We start from the raw sequence: 21,455 nt of genomic DNA on the forward strand, positions 1-21,455 counted from the left end.
CGAGTTTTCCTGTCAAGCCCTGTGGCTTAGAGGAGTCCCAGAATGCCATTACCTCCCTAGATCTGCCTCTTCATGTACATAGAACAGTTAGACCCTTTCTGTTACACATGAGAGAAATCCAAGTCCAACAGGCTTCACCGAAATGGGAATTTGGAGGCCAGGCAACGGAGACGTCTTGGGTAGATGTCTTTCTCTTTCTCCGTCACCCCTCCCGTTGCTCTGTTTTGGCATCACTCTCGAACAGTTCACCCTGACAGTCAAAAGATGTCTGCAGCAGCCCCACTTACGTCTTCTCTCACTCATGTCCACTGGGGATAAGACGCTTCTTTCCCATAAACCCCAATTTAAGTCTCACTCTGTATCTCCTTTGTTCTGACTGGGCCACCTGGAACCCTGAGCCCGATTACCAAGGCACGTACTTGGCTGGCATCTGTGTTCGTACACAGAGCTGGACAGGTTCCCTCTGAGAATGCATGGGGGCAGCTCTTCAGTGGGAAATTTGGAGTTGGGTGGATGGATGCCGGGCGACAAACATCGGCAGATGACACCTGGGGCCCTCCTTCTGGTTAAGTGGCAATTGAATTAATGACTGTGCTTCTTTAAAGAGAATAACGGTCAAATTTTATAAAAGCAGCTTTCTTTTATAAATGTCCCTGTCTGTCTCTTGCATTTCTTGTATGTGAATGTTCCGATGGACAGGGTCGTGGCCCACCAGCACCGCATGCTAAGTTCTAAGTGCCTGACTCCCTGCTCTTTCCCCAAGGTAGTTTGACAGGGCATTGGCGTTAAGAGTTCTAGGAAAGAATGGCCCATAGCCACGCACATCTCTTTCTTGTGCCTAAAGATAAAAAAATAATATACACGTCTGCTACTATATGTCTAGACTATTACTTGAGAATATACATGTCCTCTGTACTATTACTCTTTGAATTAAGTTAGTCCTTTAGAGGGGACTTTGTTCTGGAGTACCGTGGCCTTTCAGTGGCCCATTTGGTCATAGGAGATGTATGGTGCTTCCTGTTTGATGCTCGAGCACAAAACTCGAGTCACTTCACTTAGCAAAATTATAGCGTTGAAGCTGTTCCCGGGGCGGTTCTGGAAAAGCACTTACGGGGACGCCATCTGTTTAATTCATGCTCAGAAAAAATGGCTCAGTCCTCTGTAGAGTCAGATGATCTTCTGGATTTCAGCTGCTGTCTGACAGGCTTATGGTAGATATTCCAACAGCCTCACACTCCTCCAGACTCAGAGATGTTGAAAGCCATGCCACCCATGCACGAGAGGCTAATTTCTTTGGATTTGTAGTAAGCCTTGGCTTCCATGGGAGCGCGTGTTGTAGTGACGGTTTGGGTATTTTCGAATTGGTTGTATGAAAGAAAACTTGTGCTAAAATAGGATGACAGCAAGCGAGCTGGTTGAATTTGAATATATTAATCCCTGCATTAACATACCTGTGTGCGTGTGTCATCTGTTACTTTTTTTTTTTAATTTTTAACTTAATTTTATTTTTGGCTGCGTTGGGTCTTTGTTGCCATGCGCAGGTTTTCTCTAGTTGCGGCGAGCGGGGGCTACTCTTTGTTGCTGTGCACGGGCTCCTTATTGCAGTGGCTTGTCTTGTGGAGCATGGGCTCTAGGCACGCAGGCTTCAGTAGTTGTGGCTCGTGGGCTCAGTAGTTGTGGCTCACGGGCTCTAGAGCACAGGCTCAGTAGTTGTGGTGCAGGGGCTTAGTTGCTCCACGGCATGTGGGATCTTCCCGGACCCGGGCTCGAACCTGTGTCCCCTGCATCGGCAGGCGGACTCTCAACCACTGAGCCACCAGGGAAGCCCCATCTGTTTCTTTAATGCTAGAGGTAAAGACACATCAGAGCAGCACACAGCTGATCAAGTGCAATGACAGCGGGTCAGGAATTTGTACCTTGGAAGGGCCAGGGCACTCAACACCTTACACCTGCGTTCCAGTGCGCCTTTCTGTGGGAAGCAACGTCCCGGCAGTTCCTGGCCCTGAAGGAAGTGTTTTCCTGTCATAGTTATGGTGGCAGCAGCCATCGCTTACTAAAGATGTATTTTGCACTAAGCACTGTGCTAACTATTAAATTATCCCATTTCATCCCCTCGACAAAACAGAGGTAGGTGATATTCACTCCATTTAACAGAAAAGGAAACTAAGACTGATGAAGAAACAGGTCCAACCTCAGTACCTAAGTAAGTGAACAGGGGACACTTAAATCCCACCCCCTGCACTGTCCCCCCGGCAGGGGCTGCAGCCTCAGTTCCCTGGCGCCCAGTCAGGTGAAGTGGGCCCAGGGTTGAATGCTAGGGGTGTTGGGTGCTGAGTCCTTTGGAGGGTATTTGTCCTGCCCTCAGAGGGCTGCTGCTTCTTATCTTCAGGGTGCTTATGCCAGCTTGGGAGGCCTGGGTGAGCAGATTTTCCAGGTCTTCCCACAAGGCGCTAGAAATGCCCATGTATCTGTAAAAATCTATTTTGTTTAATGTTGTCGATTTTAATTTTTTTTGAAATGCCACAGGCCACAGATGGCATGTTTGTGGCTGGCCACGGCCTGTGGGCTCCCTAAGCCCGGGCCCTCACCTGGTACTCTGAGACCAGGGTGGAGCAGCCCCCTTGCTAACACATGTGATCTCGGGGTGCCCTTATGCGGCCCCCCGCTCCTCCAGGCCCCCTTCGCAGCCCCTGCCTCACCTCTCCTCCCCCTGAGGCCCGTGGAACCGACCTTCAGCCCTTCCTCTTCCTGGTGTCTGCCCTTCTTTGCCTAGAACGCCCTTCTCCACTCACATCTACCTTCTGGAGTTCTCTTCCTTCAAAGCACACATTACCATCTGCCTCTTTTATCCATCTTTCCCTTGCCCCTACCCTGGCAATAAATCCATCCCTCCATGCTGTCATCAGAGGAGTGCTTACCACATTCTCCCAGATGCAGGACACTCCCAGCTCTTCTTCCAGACTGTTCTTTTCTAAAGAAAAGTGGTCATGGCTAGGGGGCCTTGATAGCCCTCACTTAGCCCTCTGTAGGTAGATGTTCAGTGAATAGCGCATTGAATCAAGTTAATCGTTGGAGATGACAAAGGCGGTCCGATCCGAGTTCTGGACAGCAGACGTGAGCCGGACATTTAGGGATAGCAGGTAAGAGGCAGACAGGAGGGGCAGAGGCGGTCCCTGAGGGCACTCACGCTTTGTTCTACTTGCCTCAGGAGTAATAGGACCTCTTTGCAGAGAGAAACAACCCAGTGAAGGTGGGATTATCAAAAGGACATCCACAGATAACGCTCTCACCTTGCGGCTGTTGGAGGGGAAGAGCCAGAAGCAATAGCAGTTTGCCTGCTCTACATATTTGAACACAGAATGTTATCTTCTCCTTTTAAAAATGGGAAGAAACCCCTGCAAAATGACTTTTTTAATCCCTCACCGTAGAAATCAAGGTTGAGTCTCCAGTTAGGTTCTCCAGTCCCGTGTTCCATTCAATGAGGAGGAAACAATTCTCTCTGTCCACATGGGAGGCAACTGTGATGGAAAAGCTGACATTGGGGTCCACACTTCCCTGACATCAGAGGGGTCGTGTCCTATGGCGTGAACTTGAGCTTTCGCCTTGGACTGGCCCAGGTTCCCGTTCCTGCATGAAGGGTAACTTTCGGTTTGACGTTGAGCAGGTTTACTTAACCATCTTAAGCACCGGTTTTCTAATGCGTAGATGGAAATAATACTAGTAATAAATTCAGTGGGCGGCTTTGAAAGCGAAATGTAATAGTATACGCGGCGCTTAGCACAGTACCTCTCACTGGGGGCACTGAGAAGATGTTAGCTATTGTTAAACTGTCTCCAAACAGAAGCTGTAGGACAGTGGCTGAAGTTCGCCGTGACTTTATACAGCAAAAGAGCAAAAGGCCAAGGGAAGCCTTTCCTCTAGCGCTTTTATGAGTCACTTTACGAGAATTTAAGGTGGTTCAGTACTTTGTATTCTCCTTGTCGGCCTGTTGTGTTGGAACATTTTGGCCTCTGTGGCAGTTTTACAGAAGGTAGTTTACTATTGTATTTCTGGCTTTTAATGCCATGACATTTAGAGTTCTCCTACTGTAGTAAACATAAACTTTGATTTTGAACTTGGAAGGATTCCTAGTTGGGGCAGTTTCTAAGCCCTTCAGCCATGGAAGATATTAGAAAAGCAGCCTTTTCCCTCTGAGGCGACTTCAGTGGCTAGGATTGCCTCTAACTAGCCATTAAACCACTGATTCTTACTATTGGCAAGAACGCCATTCCTCTTCGCCATTGTTAAGCCCAGTTGCCATGTGACAGTTTTATATCCCTAACTCCCAAGTATGAATAGGGAATGGTTTGCAGTGTAACTTCCATGTCTCTTTGGGGATTCCTGGAGGAAACCAGGAGAGGAAACGAATTTCCCTCCTTGGCCTCTCTGTCATTGTGGGAACCAATACATTTCTCATTGACTGCTGAAGAGATATAGGCAGTATTTTCCGGTTGTACAATAACTGTCCAGAAAGCAGGTACCTTTGGTAACACTATCTCATCTAGTTCTGCTTTCCTCAGAAACTAGAATAAGGGAATTATGGCTTGAGTTGCAGAATGTAGAATTGCTACTTAAGAAAATTTCCGAGGATAAATTCATTACCCAGGACATAGGACTGATTCAGCAGCTCAGAGCCTACGATGAGCTCATCTACCTAGAAAATCGAAGTTGAAGTAGGCCGTTTGCCTAGGAGGTTGAAGGTGAAGCTGCCTAGAAGTTGAAGTGCGTTTTGTGTCTGAAGGGTTCACTGCAGAGTGGACTTCTGTTATTTCCCCTGGAGGTCTTGCAATGAAAGCTTGATAGTTTCTGTTCTTTGTTCAGCAACGATTTACATGTCTTTCGTCTATAAATTCTTCCAAGTAACACAGAAGAGCTTTCTCTTGTAAAAGATATATAACCATGCTTTAGTATTAGAAAACCTTTTCTAGTGTCATAAGCAATCCCATGAAGATGCACATAAAATTTTTTTTAAATGCATATTGTCTGCTCTCCAGTGAAATCCTATGGAAAGACATAGTATTTATATTCATTTTGAGTATCTGTTCCTCATAAAATAGGTTTGGTAGGCTACTGAATGGAAAGACTCATTCTGGAGCAAGTTTAGTTTACAGGGTTTTTTTGGGGGGATTTTTGTACCTCAATTGTTTCTATTTAAAAAGTAGAGTAGATTACATGGGTAATCATCTACTTATTTGTCCGGATTCACTTATTTTGGGCTTCTGTTTGTTTATGAATCGTTATAGTACATATCGAAACAGATATTGTTATGGTTATAAATTAGGCTTAGTTTTGAAAGCTACTCTAACCTCTAAACCCATTAGGTACTATATTCCAGAGGTGGACTGAGGTGTACTTAATCTTTATGGCCTTCTCAGAGTTCTGACATTTTTGTTGACATTATTATTAGTAGCCTCTCTGACCCTGGTCTCCGTAAAGCCTCTGTTACTTACTGGGATCAGCTCTCAGGAAAGCCCTTTAAAGCCACCGTGCTTACGTGTGTACCTGGATCTCAAAGAAGGTAAGCAGGCAGAAAATTGTAAAAAATAATCACCTCTCTTAGACCTTCTTCTTAACGTTAGTCAGAAGAAATAGTGATTCCTGGTTTGCATTAGCTCAGCCAGAACGTGGGGCATGGATGTTAGTCAATTAGGTGTGCAAAATATAAAATGTTGTGAATTCTCCCAATATCAGATATGCCCAGTTCTGTGTACCGTTCAAGCATGAGTTGAAAACGTCAACTCCAGTGATAAATATTTGAGAATATGTATGTAGCTGTCTCACTCTTTGATTTGCATGGTAGAGGTGTGTGTTACTGAGTTAATTAAAAAACTTCCGGGGATTCTTGGTGCCTTTGATCACCCACGTAGAGGTGGAAGTATCTGGAAAAAAGCAGGTGACCATGCAGGGATGTGCCTCTGCAGAGTTCCTGCTGTCCATATGCCTGTGTCCTCTCTCTTGTTTTCCAGTTGTTACTATCAGATCCTTTCACTGTAGTCCTGCTTTGTTTTCTTAGACACACTAGAGAGATTAAACTTTCATCCAGGCACAGAGTCATAAGGATGGAGAGTTTATGAGGTTGACTCTAGAAAGACTTCTGTTCTCCGAGGCACGTTCTCTGAATCCCTGGGAAGAGGCCTGTCGCATGGTGGGATTCTGTCCCTGTGGTCACAGCCCTGGCTGCCACATGATGGCAGTCAGATCCCGTGCTGGAGGCCCTCACAAGCTCCCAGGCTGGTGTTCCCTTTTTCTCAAAGGCACAGACGAATCTTGCTGTCCTATAAAAGAAGAATTGTTTGCAGGCTTTGAAGCAAGAATCCCTGTTCAAATTCTAAATAACAGGTTATAGTTTCCAAAACAGTGCTGCTTTATTTAAATATCCCACATATTGAACACATGGCTGGACTTTCATCTCTAGGTTTGCTCCTCTGGGTGGCTTGTTTCCATGGCCCCCGAGTAAGCCTGGGAAACCAGGAAGGACAGGCAGAAAAAGAGAGGCCCTCTTCCTCGGGAGGGTGGATTGTAAGTTTTGAGATCCGGGGAAGATGAAGAATTTCAAGGATTTCTTTCCACATCAATGGGAAAACGCAGCAGCACATGCATTTCAGTTATTTGTTGCTTACAGAACCTTAGATGAGTGAAGACCTGGGGAGAGCAATATAGCGCAATGGGGTCACTGTGACTTTGAGACCCAGCTCTGTCCATAAGAAAGTGCACCATTCTGGCCCCTGGTCCATCTTTATTTCCTTCTAGTGGCTGCTCTTTTTGTAGTTTCCACCATTAATCACTATTTCTGCTGTTGCTCTGGATTCGATCTCGTTTAAATAAATTTATCTCTGCTCTAGCTCTGAACCAAACTAGTTGTCCAGAGATAAACCAGAGAGCAAGAAAACCAAGGCCAGATGTGCAACTGCTGCTCTATTGTAGTCAGAGTGTGATTACCACAGGGTTGGAATATTTCCATTTCCATCGCTATTTTAGAGGAAGAAATGTCTCTTGAAACTTAGCACGTTCACATTATATGTATTAATATGGGGGGAAATCTCCAGCCTTAAGTTAGTGAAACAGAGACTATTTTTTGAGATTTTTTTTTTAATTGAAGTATGGTTGATTTACAAGGTTGTGCTAATTTCAGGTGGACAGCAAAGTGATTCAGTTATACATATATATTCTTTTCCAGATTCTTTTCCCATATAGGTTATTATAAAATATTGAGTAGAGTTCCCTGTGCTACGTGGTAGGTCCTTGTTGCTTATCTGTGGTTTTTTTTTTTTTTTGCGGTACGCGGGCCTCTCACTGTTGTGGCCTCTCCCATTGCGGGGCACAGGCCCTGGACGCGCAGGCTCAGCGGCCATGGCTCACGGGCCCAGCCACTCCGCGTCATGTGGGATCTTCCCGGACCGGGGCACGAACCCACGTCCCCCGCATCGGCAGGCGGACTCTCAACCACTGCGCCACCAGGGAAGCCCTGATTATCTGTTTTATATACAGTAGTGTGTATCTGTTACTCCCAAACTCCTAATGTATCCCTCCCCCCAACAGAGACTTTCTGGATGATCCTTGAGCTCACAGCCCATAGAATAACTACTGTTCTCTCAGGAGAATAAGTAGCAGATAGTCTGAGAGAGATACAAGAAAAGGAAGATGGGCGGGAATTCTTGGAGGGTAGGTATAGGAAGAGCTCTGACCACTGAGTGATTTTTTGTGACATCATAGCCTCTTTGGTTCCTGAGTGGACAAGCTGGCGCCCGTGGATTACAACTTCAACATTAGGACCCCAGAAAACTATGCCACACGAAGAAGATAAATCTCTTTATCCTCTGGAGGCAGCGTTACACGTCTCCTCCTGGCCAAATAGGAAGCCCATATACACATGACAAGACAGGTTTTCTGGTGAGGACATACCAGTCATAAAGCTCAGAAAAGAATCTTTCTGGGACTTCCTTGGTGGTGCAGTGGTTAAGAATCCGCCTGCCAATGCAGCGGACATGGGTTCGTGCCCTGGTCCGGGAAGATCCCACATGCCGCGGAGCGGCTGGGCCCGTGAGCCATGGCCGCTGAGCCTGCGCGTCCGGAGCCTGTGCTCCGCAGCGGGAGAGGCCACAACAGTGAGAGGCCCACGTACCGCAAAAACCAAACCAAAACAAAACAAAAACAAACATGCAAAAAATTCAGCTGTATTGACACTTCCTTTTGGACCATTTTTCCTGCCAGGAGGCCCTGGCAGGAGGAAGGTTGCTCTGAAATAACTTTGTTACACCTTCCACAGTAGTCTGTTCTTAGTTTATTTCAGTTGGCAACAGAGGGCGCTGTACGCTGTCTAGATTTTCTCCCATTTCCATACTGCTCCTGCCTATTTATAGTCACCACCTGCATTACCTACAGTGAAGTCAGATCAGTCTTTTGGTTTTAGTGAAGTTCTGGCATTTGCTGAGTTTTAGGTTTCTCTAAATTTGTATTAACAAGATGTTTTCGATCCTATTGTATTTAGCTATGAAATGACAGAATTACAGTCCTCAGAGGTTTCTGTACAAAGTACAAAAGCTTGAATGAACACTGTCTTTATAAATCTAAATTTTTTTCTCTATTAGTGACACACATTACACCACTAGTATGGTCAGGAAGCAAAAGCACTCTTTATGGAACAATCATACAAATAATGGAAGGATAGGATTTTTAAGTTTTCAAAATCCATGTGCTTATCCCACCTGACTCATTTCTCAAAGCCTGGTGTTAATGCACGATGTTTCCTAAGTGGTTCTTTACTTAGAAACCATTATTGAACGGTTATTGAAGGAGGCCTTTATTGAATGTATCATCAAATAGCCATAAATCATGTCTCAAAAATGTAGAGAAATCTGTGTGTTTGTGAGCACGTATGTGAGAATAGTGGACGTATTTTAAACACTGTTCCTGTAGAATAAGCATTTGTATATTTGTGAATACAGTAGAAGGGAGTTGGGAAAAAGAAGGGTCTAAAAACTTGTTAGAAACTTTGTAATGAAACGTGAGATTAGAAATCAGAAGACATTACTACTCAGCCTTAAGAAAAAGAACAAAATAATGCCGTTTGCAGCAACATGGATGGACCTAGAGATTATCATACTAAGTGAAGTAAGTCAAAGACAGAGGAGGACAAGTACCATATGATATCACTTATATGTGGAATCTAAAATATGACACAAGTGAACCTATGTATGAAACAGAAACAGACTCACAGACACAGAGAACAGACTTGTGGTTGCCAAGGGGGAGAGGGGGTGGGGGAGGGATGGAGTGGGAGTTTGGGATTAGCAGATGCAAACTACTATATATAAAACAGATAAACAGCAAGGTCCTACTATATAGCACAAGGTTCTATATTCAAAATCCTGTAATAAACTGTACTGGAAAAGAATGTGAAAAAGAATATGTTTATAATGTATAACTGAATCACTTTGCTGTACATCAGGAACTAACACAACATTGGGAATCAACTATACTTCAATAAAAAAATAAATAAAAAAAGGAAGGTGATGACATTAGTGCAACGTCTGCATTCTTGAGGTGGCTAGCGCAGCAACACAACTAAGGAGCCCGCCTGCTGCAACTAAGACCTGGTGCAACTAACTAAATAAATAAATATTAAAAGAAAAAAGAAAAATGCTTGAAACAATAATAAGATGTGTTATTTCAGAAACAGGAAGTCCAAAGGCTTGATCAGTGCAGGGTTGATTGGTCATCAAGAAACTAGTTTCCTTCTGTCTTTCAGCTCTGCTGTCCTCGGGCTTGTCCCTCACGATGGCAGTATCACTGCTGCAGCTCCAAGGGTTTTTGATAAACATAGTGTATAAAGGTCAGGAGAGAGATGGTCTCTTACTTTTGTTACCTTTTAAGAAGTAGAACCCTCCTACACTGTTGATGGGAATGTAAATTGGTACAGCCATTATGGAAAAACAGTATGGAGGTTCCTTAAAAAACTAAAAATAGAGCTACCATATGATCTAGCAATCCCACTCTTGGGCATATATCCAGAGAAAACCATAATCCGAAAAGGTGCATGCACCCCAGTGTTCATTGCAGCACTATTTACAATAGTCAGGACATGGAAGCAACCTGGATGTCCATTAACAGATGAATGGATAAAGAAGATTTGGTACATATATACAATGGAATATTACTCAGCTATAGAAAAGAAGGAAATAATGCCATTTGCAGCAACATGGATGGACCTAGAGATGATCATACTAAGTGAAGTAAATCAGAAAGAGAAAGACAAATATCATATGACATCACTTATATGTGGAATCTAAAAATGATAGAAATGAACTTATTTACAAAACAGAAACAGACTCACAGACTTAGAAAACAGACTTATGTTTACCAAAGGGGAAAGATAGGGGGGAGGGATAAATTAGAAATTTGGGAGTAACATATACATACTACTATATATGAAATAGATAATCAGCAAGGACCTACTGTAGAGCACAGGGAGCTCTACTCAGTATTTTGCAGTAACCTCTATGGGAAAAGAATCTGAAAAAGAATATATACATATACATGTATGTCTATAATACAACTGAATCACGTTGCTGTACACCTGAAACTAACATAACATTGTAAATCAACTCTACTTCAATAAAAAATAAATAAATTAAAAAAATGTTTAAAGGTAAAAACACTGAAAAAAAAAGAAGAAATAGAAACACTTGCTCGTGAGCATCCTTATCCACAGCTGCCTCCGCTTTGCTCTGCGGCAGCCTCTTAGAATAGCATTACGCTCCTGTGCCAGGGCTGGCCGGGGTGGTTGGAGTTCCCGTGATGGGTGTGGGATGACCAGGATTTACCCCAGAGGCCAGGGAGGGACCTCATCTCTACTGAAGCACACCGTCTTGGATGATTGAATAAAACTGGAGTTCCGTGTCAAATGTGTGCAAGATGATAGCCCTTCTGCCTGAAGGTGGCATGGCCCACGTAATTTTCGACTTTGAACGGCTCACGCAAGGTGGCAGAGGCTTACCCGTGACCTGCGTTAAGGATCCCTGCTGCCCTTGTGTTTGCATGTAATAAGTAGATGACTTCTGGTACTTCCAGGTAACCGAAGCATTTGTTTTGCCCATCCTCAGAGACATACAGAGCAGCTCGTCCAGTACCACAACTTCCGAGAGTCAAGATCCTTCTTCAGGGGACCCTGTGGTCAGTGCCTTGCAACAACAGCTGTTGCTGATGGTGGCTCGGAGGACCCAGTCAGAAACCCCACGGGTACGTCCCAGCATTACCGTTTGTGAATGTTCCAGAAGCAGGGATCCTGAAACCCGTCTCCAGGTTGGATTCCCTAATAGAATTAGCCCAGTCTTGTCCTGAATTTTATGTCAGCTGGGTTGTGGCTATATCACTTTGTGGTAGTCTACTGAACAAATGTGAAAAGAAACCTCTTAGATAACAGGTACCCTTCCGTTCATGCTAACGGGATTATTACTGTCTTAATTGCTCTTCCAAAAGCATTAGAAATTCATTTACATTGATCTTTGGTTGCCTGGATGCACAAATCCCACGAGAGCTCACTTGGTTAGCATGGCATTTTTTCCCCCCATGGTTTGGAAAATATCTGGATTTTTGTTAATTTATTATAGCCTTATATTTTAAGCATGCAGAGATTTTTAAAGAGAATCTTGGCTTGAAGAGAGACTTTATTCTTGGAGCAAATGACATGATCATCAAGGGGCTTAAAAGATGAAGCCTTGCACTGTTTTACTAAGAGATAACTTACTGATGTCCATTCACTTATTCACTACACCTTTAATGAGACTCTGTGGGACACAGAGCAAAGAATTCAAAGAAAAGATAACATGGGAGCAAAGACATACAACCAGTTACGAATTTAGAGCTCCAGATTCCATCAGGGCATTCGGAGAATGAGGATGGAGAAGGCTCGTTAGGAGAAGAGACATTGGGCTAGACCTTGAAGGAAGGTGGATTTCAGTAAGTACAGATTGAAGGAAGAGGGTGATAGATGGGATACTGTCAAGTTAGTGTGAAGTTTCTTTATTGCTGTGTTTACCTTCCTCCTGACAATGTTTTGATTTCTTCTAGAGAATCTCTCACCTATAAAAAGAAATAATAGTTTTATATACGTTTTCATGAGTGCTTAACCAAATTTTTCCAAAAGATGCTTGATAGGAATCTTTACACTATTTTTCAGATGTGCAGAAAAAATGTTGGGCTATCTTCTAACTGACCACATGTTTTTCTGGAGTCTTTATTCTTGCTGACTGGGTACGAGTTGGGAGGGCTGCATAGGGAGGACTTGAAAAAGCCAGTCAAGGGTAATTGGTGCTCTCAGGCTTGAAGGAGCTTCGGTAGGAATAAGCATTCAGTTAACTCAAAGGGTCAGTCTTCAGGGCTGTCTTCCCTTTCGTGTATTGGGTCTCTCCTACCCCTCCTCCCTTTGAAGACATCCTCAGCTTTCCAACACCCCGGGAGGCGAGTGGAGGTGAGAGGGAGCCTCTGATGGCTGAGCAGGGCTGGTCCAGCAGATGCCTGGTCCCTGGGCATGCTGGGTGGTCCTGCCCAGTTAGGGTGCAGCGCTGGGGTCTCCCACCCTGCCTTTAGCCTCCAGCTCTGGGGACCCTGCATTCTGCGGCCTCCCCCCCTCCCTCAGCATCTTTCGGTTCACCAGTCTTTTCTATGTCTGCGTGTGCTCCCCTGGGCTCAGACCCCAGCTGCGCCCTCTGCACTCCGTGCCCTGTGTCCAGCCCCACCACGGCGGCCAGTACTAGTTCCCACCACAAGCCTTAGTGCAGGGGCGGCCCTGCAGAATGTGGGTTTTCTCTGAGAAACTTGCCTTCTCCTGAGACAGGCCTGGGTAAGCTTCAGCTCCCTACCACCCTTCCCCGTCTCCAGAACATCAGTACTGAACCCACAAGGAGGGGAAGGTTATATAAAAATATTCAGATAGTTTGGGAAGATGCAAATGTCTCAGATCCTGTGGGTGGCAGAATCCTAGGGAAACTAGGAATTTCGGATTGTCAGAGATGCAAATCCATTGACTTAGCGACTGAAAAACATCCCAGGTAGAACAGAAACTCGGAGATAAGTAAATATTGCATGGATAAAACAGAAAGAGTTACACTACTCCTTATTTTACATTTAAAATTCTGTTAAGTGGCATGATTATGTAAATGAGTATATAAAAAACTAAATTTATGTATGTATTGTTTCACCTTTAACACTTAACCAAATTCATTGATGAACTTCAACTTTTTAAACTTTCTTAATTTTAAGTAGAATTTATAAACAATTTAAGTTTTACACTAGGTAGGTACAGAGGAGGGAAAATGAAGATTGCTATCCGGGCTCCTATATAGACCCTAAATATTTACAAAGGTCTCATATCGAAAAGAATTCTTTAGTTCTACTATTTAGTTTTCCAAGTTTAATTGACGTCACCAGGGAATTCAGTTAGGTTTTGGCCACGAAATAAAAATTAAGTTGGTTTCCTGGTCATGATCCCACACACATTTGGTAAAGATTTACTGTACCTTCAGCCCTGTGCTAAGGGCGAGGTACACAGTGGGAAAGAGCCTGAGCCTCTGCCTTCAGGCAGTCTGTAATAACTGGTCAACCAGTTCAGTTCTGTAGGATGCAGCCTGTGATAAGGACAGGCTCAGGTGCTATGGGACGCACAGGAGGCCCCAGGCAGGACGCAGGGGATCAGGAAGGCTTCCCCGGTGAGGACAGATCTCAGCCGAAACGCGGAGGATGAGTTGAAGGTGGCAGAGAAATAACCTGGGTGTGGCCTGCAGGTGAGCTCACTGCCCGGAGAGTGGAGGCACAGGGATAACCACAACAGGAGGAGCTGATTCTTAGATAGTCCAGCGAAACCCAGCCCTATTCCTTAGGGCTCTGCAGACTTCCCGTCCCCCGTCCTCCCTCCCTCCCCCACTCCCTTCTTCACGGCTGCTTGAGTGCAGCATGTGTCACCTGGGACACCCTCACCACTACTTCAGTTTTGTAGGTAAGTCCATTTGTGTCGTATTTTAGATTCCATAGAAGTGATCTCATATGGTATTTGTCTTTCTCCTTCTGACTTACTTCGCTTAGTATGATCATCTCTAGGTCCATCCATGTTGCTGCAAGGTTACCATTATTTTGAACAGTAGATCTTTTCAGGTAGCTTGGGGGAGGGGCATGGACCTTTACATTCTTTTTAAAAAATTTTTTTATTTTTAAAGATTTTTTTTTTTTGATGCAGGCCACTTTTTTTTTTTTTAAATCTTTATTGAATTTGTTAACAATATTGCTTCTGTTTTCTGTTTTGGTGTTTTTGGCACACGCATGTGGAATCTTAGCTCCCCGACCAGGGATCGACCCCGCACCCCCTGCACTGGGAGGCGAAGTCTTAACCACTGAATTGCCAGGGAAGTCCCCTTTACATTCTTAAATGTTTTAATTCTACCAAAGATTGTTTCTGAAATGTGCTATATACTTCTGTACCTTCTTAAACTGAACGTGCTGATCATTATTTAAGCTGTTCTTGATAATTCAGGTTCACGAAACGGACCTTGGTATTGTGCTGTCAGTACAGATCCATATGGGGGGTGGTGAGCAAATGCAATTATCTTGTTTCTTAAAAAGGACTTGTGTTCAATTTACACCCCGCCCCCCTACTTTTACTAATCTCTTTCTTCTGATCATAGAATAAAACTTGCAGGCCTGACTTGCAGGCAGCGTGATGTGATTGTTCTTGGGTGGGGCTTAATTAATGAATGAGAGACAGACCCGGCCTCTTGGTTAGCGTGTCTCTGTGTTTACCTAAGTCATAGATATGGAACCCCCTTAGTCGCCACTGCGGGTCCTCACCCCTGCCAGCTCCTTCGTCACTGACGGTTGCCAGGAGCTCTGCGTTAGACCCCTTTATTCCTTTCTGGGGGTAATCACCTTGTTCGCTCCCATGGCTCACTTCTCTCTCTCTTTCTGGGTATATAGATGCAGATATAGACATGTTTATACTTGTATGTTTGTGTGTGTCACCGTGTTACACAGGCTGGTTGGCTTGTCTACTCCCCAGGAGTTCCTAAACCCCTCTAAGGTAGAAACTCTGTCTGTTATTCTTTGAATTTTCAGCTTATATAACATATCATATCTGGCTTATATAACCTGCATAATAAATATTTGTTGGATGAGTGAATAAATGAATGATTAAAACGATGAGAAAATTTTGAATTTGAGAGACTTACCTGGTGGTCCAGTGGTTAACACTCTGCGCTTCCACTGTAGGGGGTTCGGGTTTGATCCCTGGTCAGGGAACTAAGATCCTGCATGCCACGCAGTGCAGGGGGAAAAGAAAATTTGAATTTGAAATTTATACCAGAAAACAGGCTAAGTATAATTGCTGTGATTCACTGAAACATCGAGCCCTGTGCTTCCTTGCTATTTAAAGCAAATAATGAAATTCGATGAACCTCATTTTCTGATAAAGGAAGTTGTTCTGGGCTGATTTGGGCGCCCTCAAAATTCCTATGCTGCCATCATAACCCCCATGACTTCAGAATGTGACTGTATTTGGAATGGGACCTTTAAAGAGGTGATTAAGTTAAAATGAGGTCATTAGGGTAGAACCTAATCCAGTAGGGCTGGTGTCCTTTGAAGAAGCGGAGATCAGGACACAGATACACATAGAGGGAAACCATGTGAAGACACAGGGAGAAGACGGCCGTCTGCCAGCCAAGGAGAGAGGCCTCAGAAGAAACCACTCCTGCCAACACCTTGATCTTGGGCTTTCGGCCTCCAGAATAATAACACCTACGTGGAAGAGTTACTGTGAGGTTTAAAGATGGCAAAATTATGCCTTTAATAATCAGTGTCAATTATTAATATCATCAAAATTTTTATTAGGTATACGGAACTCTTGAATGTTTCAGGGAGCTTGGGGGATATACAGTTCTCCTGTCTAAGCTGCCCCATCTGTGGTACTTTGTTGTAGCAACCCTAGTAAACTAACACAGAAATCAAACCATTTTTTCTTGGCATTAAATTCTGAGATGTTTCTTAAACAAGGATTTCCATTTAAACAGCAATAAATGGCACAATATGCCAGAATCTTTAATAAGTTTTGCAGAAAATGTAGGCGTCGTCTTCCCGTGATTTTTTTATACCAACCTTCCCTAAAACTGCTCTCACTAAAGGAGAGTATTTTTCTTACTATTCAAAAGAATGCTGTCACCTTCACTGTTGCTTATCCTTGACCTGTTTACACATCATACCTGAATTCCCACATCACAGAATGGTGAACCATGCTCAGCTTGCACACGTATTTCTTACTTGCTCTCTCTATCCACGGAGCATAAGGGAAAAGGATCTCCTTTGGGGGGAAGGTTTACTCTAAACCACAAATTCATTGTCATTAAAAGAAGATGCCGTTCTTGCTGACATGACAGCAGGCAGTTTCCACGAAGCTCTCTTTTCTGTTGGAGTCGCATTCCAGACACAAACAGCACTTAAACTCTCAACTTTCCTGTAATAACACAGCCCAGTCCATCCTGTGTATTGCTAACCTGTATATTGCCTTCACGATGGATCGACTTTCCCTTGAAATGCCTTTTGCGTTTATAGTCTGAATAACTCTGTGCTCTATAGCTGAGTCAGGGAATTAGCATCTGGGAACAGAGAGATGGTAAAGTCAGCCTCCTTGGAGGGTACCACGTGGTCTCCAAAGAAGCAGGTGTGCTGCCCTCATGCATGCCAGGCATTTTGACATCAGCGACTTTCACTGAATTAAGGAAAAATTAGGTAGCCTGCCCAAGTATAGCCTTCTACTTCGCAAGTCAGAGAGAAGTGTGTGAGACCTTTACAAGTCAGCATCCCCTCCATGGCCGCTCTTCTGTGCTGTCTTCCTCCCTTTTCTTAGTTTGGTCCTTCTTATCAGTCTCCTGTGTTTTATGTTAGTCAGCCTACAGGAAATCAGAGCCTACCGAACATCTTTCTGGGAAAAATGGAGGGCAAAAGCAAACAAATAAAAATACGAACTAGAATAATCCACCAATTCTGCTTTTAGATGTGTATCCCAGGGAGCCTAAAGCAGGGGCTTGAACAGATATTTGCACGTGCGTGTCCACAGCAGCATCATTCACGATTGTGAACAGCGAGCATTCCACCAGGGGGCAGGGGAAGCAACCTCAGCGTCTGCCAGCAGATGAATGAATAAACAATATGCGGTCTATCCATACACCGGAATTGTATTCAGCTTTAAAAAGGAAGGAAATTCTGAGACTTGCTACGTGGATGAATCTTGAGGTCACTATGCTAAATGAAGTAAGCCAGTCAGAAAAGGACAAATACTGTATAATTCCACTTACAGGAGGTCCCCTGAGGACTCAGATTCCTGGAGACAGAAAATAGAAGGAGGTTGTCAGGCTGGGGGAGGAGAGAGTGGGGGTGTCAGTGTTCGATGTGGACAGTTTCGGTTTTGCAAGATGAAAAAGTTCTTGAGATCTCTTGCAATATGATTATTGCAATATGATTATTGTCACTACTGAAATGCATACTTAGAAAATGGTCAAGATGGTGCATTTTACATTATATATTTTTTTAACCACAATTATCAAAAAAAAAAGAGACAGAAATAGAAGATGTACAGGGGCTCATTAAGTATTTGTTCAGCAAATGAATGAAGGCTAATATTTTTCAAAACTGAGTTCCTCTCCATTGGATCAGAGCCAATCAGAGATGAATTTGGGGTGAAAATGTTTTCAATCTGTGATTAACTTCCCCCATTTGTTTCTGTTTTATTGGCTTATACTTTTTCTATAAATATTTTATTTTTTCTTGTATTGAGCTTCACTGAGGACCTACCTATCGTCAGTGAAAATATTTTTACTTATAGTAAAATTTAAATATTTATCTCAGCATTACATTAAATAACATACCTTTCAAAAATTAAGTCATTTAAGGTCTTTTGCTGAATTCTGATCTTTCGTAAGAATTATTTTCATGGCAGTTTCTTGGCCTGACAGCAGTATTTTGATATGTGTAGCATAATTTTAATGTTACATTATAATGAAATTGAAGTAAGTTGGTAAAAAAGACCTTTTCTCCAACAAGGATCTACTGAATAGCACAGGGAACTATACTCAATATTTTGTAATAACCTATAAGGGAAAAGAATCTGAAAAAGAATATATATATATATAACTGAATCACTTTGCTGTACACCTGAAACTAACACAACATTGTAAATCAAGTGTACTTCGGTACAAAAAAAGAACTGAAAAAAACGACCTTTTCTGTTGATTATCATCCTTTTCTTAGGGTACTCATTTTTTATGAACTGTGTTGGTTTCCATTTCAGAATTTGAACATCTGCTTTTAGTACTTTTAAATCAGGAGGTTTATTTATGACAATAACATGTCAATGTGAGACCCTCTCTCTGTTTTTTCTTTCGGCCTCTAAAAGCATCTGAGTCAGGATCTAGAAGACTCTTCCTGTTCTTCCACACAAGGAAAATTTAACCGAGAGCAGTTCTACAAGTTTATCATCTTCCCTGGCAAGTGGATTAAGGTCTGGTATGATCGCCTTACCTTGCTGGCGTTACTTGATCGGTAAGCTGCCGGGCACGCACGCGTACGGGTGAAAGACACGAGGGGGCGTGTGGCGGCTTGCGCTCACGTGCTGATAGCAAGGAACTTGGCTGCAGGCTGAGGTTCTCTGGGGGCATTTTCAAGGTGTCCACCCTTTGTGCTGCACACCCAGAGTCAAAGCAGTGAGATCTTGACAACTGAAGAAATCGTCATTGAGCGATTACAATCGGAGCTAGGAGAACTGGGTAAAAGGGTTTAGCCTTAAGGTTAGCTTTGGGGTCCATATTATGCCTCGGTCTGCTCACGGCCTGCCAATTTTTGTAGGAGGACCTGCGGCTCCTGTACCCAGGACAGGACCTGGGTGCCTGGGTGTGGTGTGGGGAGGAGAGGAGGAACACCAGGTGGCTGGGGTGGTGATGTCTGGCCCTTCCCTTTCACGACTTGGATTCTTCTTCTCTCTATCCTGTAATTTCAGGATATCCTGATCTTTCCTTTAAACCCCGTTACTCTTCCCCACCACTGCTCCTCAAGATGTAACGCTGTGGGAGCTGAGGGTACTGGGTGGGGAGGTGGAAGCAGAGGCTGGGGGGTCAGGTTGGCTAAGGCGAGATGGAGTTGGGGCCAGGTAGGGGACTTATCCCCACCTCAAGATACACAGAGGACCGCACTGTGGCCTTCAAAGGCTGTGGGTTTGGAAATGTGTGATGCCGTTACTAACGGTGTCATCAGCAAATGCTGAGTTTCACCGTTAACTGCCAGCCAGTGCATTCTCTACGTCTGCATCTTTATTCCCGTCCTGCCTCTAGGTTCTTCAGAACCATCTTTGTTTTTTGTTTTTTTTTTTTAGATTCCATATATATGTGTTAGCATACGGTATTTGTTTTTTCTCTTTCTGACTTACTTCACTCTGTATGACAGACTCTAGGTCCATCCACCTCATTACAAATAACTCAATTTCGTTTCTTTTTATGGCTGAGTAATATTCCACTGTATGTATGTGCCACATCTTCTTTATCCATTCATCTTTCGATGGACACTTAGGTCGCTTCCATGTCCTGGCTATACTCCAATAAGGATGTTAAAAAAAAAAAAAGCCAGCCAGCGGGGCAGTGGGAGGACTGGCTGTCTGCTTTGCTGTAGTTGGTCCCCCAGGGACTACTTGTTATAGTAATGTCTTAAATGGTATGATCACGTACTGAAAAACTATAGTCGTGCACAATTACAACAGTAAATTTCAGGACCTACGAGTCGGGGAATGGAGTTATAATGGTTTTTCTAACAACACTGTGTTACCCAAGGGGCACACACTTAAGATGAAGACTTCGTACTTAACTAAAATAATTCAGGATAATCCAGTCTGTTAAATGAGGCAGCTTTTTGGAAATACTCATTTCAAAAGAAATTACTGGGCTTCCCTGGTGGCGCAGTGGTTAAGAATCCACCTGCCAATGCAGGGGACACGGGTTCCAGACCTGGTCCAGGAAGATCCCACATGCCGCGGAGCAACTAAGCCCGTGCGCCACAACTACTGAGCCTGCACTCTAGAACTCATGAGCCACAGCTACTGAGCCTGTGAGCCACAACTACTGAAGCCCACACACCTAGAGCCCGAGCTCCACAACAAGAGAAGCCACCGCAATGAGAAGCCCGTGCACCACAATGAAGAGTATCCCCCTCTCGCCGCAACTAGAGAAAGCCCGCGTGCAGCAACGAAGACCCAACACAGCCAAAAATAAATAAATAAATTTAAAAAAAACAGGGATTCACACGATAGATTTTACATTTTTGACAATGAAAGCTATATCGTTATTTGAAAAGGCATACATAAATTACATTAGATATTCATCGCGGGTATTTAAAGTCACAGGTGGATGAGAGAAGTTGAATTTGCCAAATGAAAGCTTAGAAAGAAAACGTATGCATAATAAAAAACAAACTGCGAGGGTTGGCAGGAAGTGGAAGAAATTGGTGAATAACAGGCACTGAAATCGGACTAGTCACTGCTCTGGACTCCCACAGGTTAAGGCCTTCTGCTCGATGTTTCTCAGCTTTCCGCTGGAATTCAGGCTGATCTTCCTTGAACGGGTCTCCGTATCCTCTGATCGTAGTAGCGTCACGGGTTTCTGTGATTGCAGCCTCTTCTGTTTGCCTTCAGTTTGCCATCCATTCTGTTCAGATATTTTCAGACTTGTCTTTGTTTTCCTTTCTCATTTTCTCTTCTTTTCTCTTCTGCCATTACCCCATCTTGCAAAACACCTAGGTTTCCTTTTCATTTAATTAGTTTATCAGGTTGGCATCTAAAAAAGCTGCCTGTCTGAGCATCATTTCATTCATGTATTCATTCATTCAACACATTTTAAAAATAAAGCAAAAATTGAAGCACCTGCTCCACGCTAGGCTCTATACAGAACCCTGCGTATAGGGCGGTGAATGAAACAGACACGGTCTCCGCACTAAGGGAGCCCGACTCCACTGGGGGAGGTGGGATTTGAGACAGCAAATGGTACTGGGTGCCACGGAAGACACGGAACCTGGGGGAGGAGAGACACGGATGTCAGGACAGGTGGCTGCAGAAGGCTTATCTGAGGATACACAGATATGAAATAGGGCAGGGAGCTAGCCACGTGACAAGTAGGGGGAAACTCACTATCATCACTGTCATGGCGAGGACGGGCTCTCGTATTTCCCATCCTTACAAATCCTCTCGACCACTTTCCCCCGAGCTGCTGTCCAGGCTCCCTTGCAGCAGAGCTCCTTGGAGCGTTACCTATGCTTTTTCCAGTTTCTCTTCTCCCATTTTCTCATAAACCCATTGCATTCAGCCTCCTCTGATCCCAGGACTCCATGGAGCCTGCCCTGGC

General features: G+C 43.9%; 1 protein-coding gene across 1 annotated transcript in view; it reads left to right on the top strand.

The window, feature by feature from the left end:
- The window catches only part of PCNX2 (pecanex 2), a gene marked incomplete at its 3' end in the record, with an annotated part of 278,430 nt that overhangs the window by 41,317 nt on the left and 215,658 nt on the right, over window positions 1-21,455 (top strand). The window contains exons 9-10 of the mRNA XM_082854963.1: window positions 11,142-11,277; window positions 18,470-18,615. Coding sequence (XP_082711089.1) covers window positions 11,142-11,277; window positions 18,470-18,615 — 282 coding nt within the window. The remainder of the gene's footprint in view (window positions 1-11,141; window positions 11,278-18,469; window positions 18,616-21,455) is intronic.

The sequence above is a fragment of the Leucopleurus acutus genome (genome assembly GCF_964270905.1).
Source record: "Leucopleurus acutus genome assembly, chromosome: 14".
NCBI classification, from domain to species: Eukaryota; Metazoa; Chordata; class Mammalia; order Artiodactyla; family Delphinidae; genus Leucopleurus; species Leucopleurus acutus.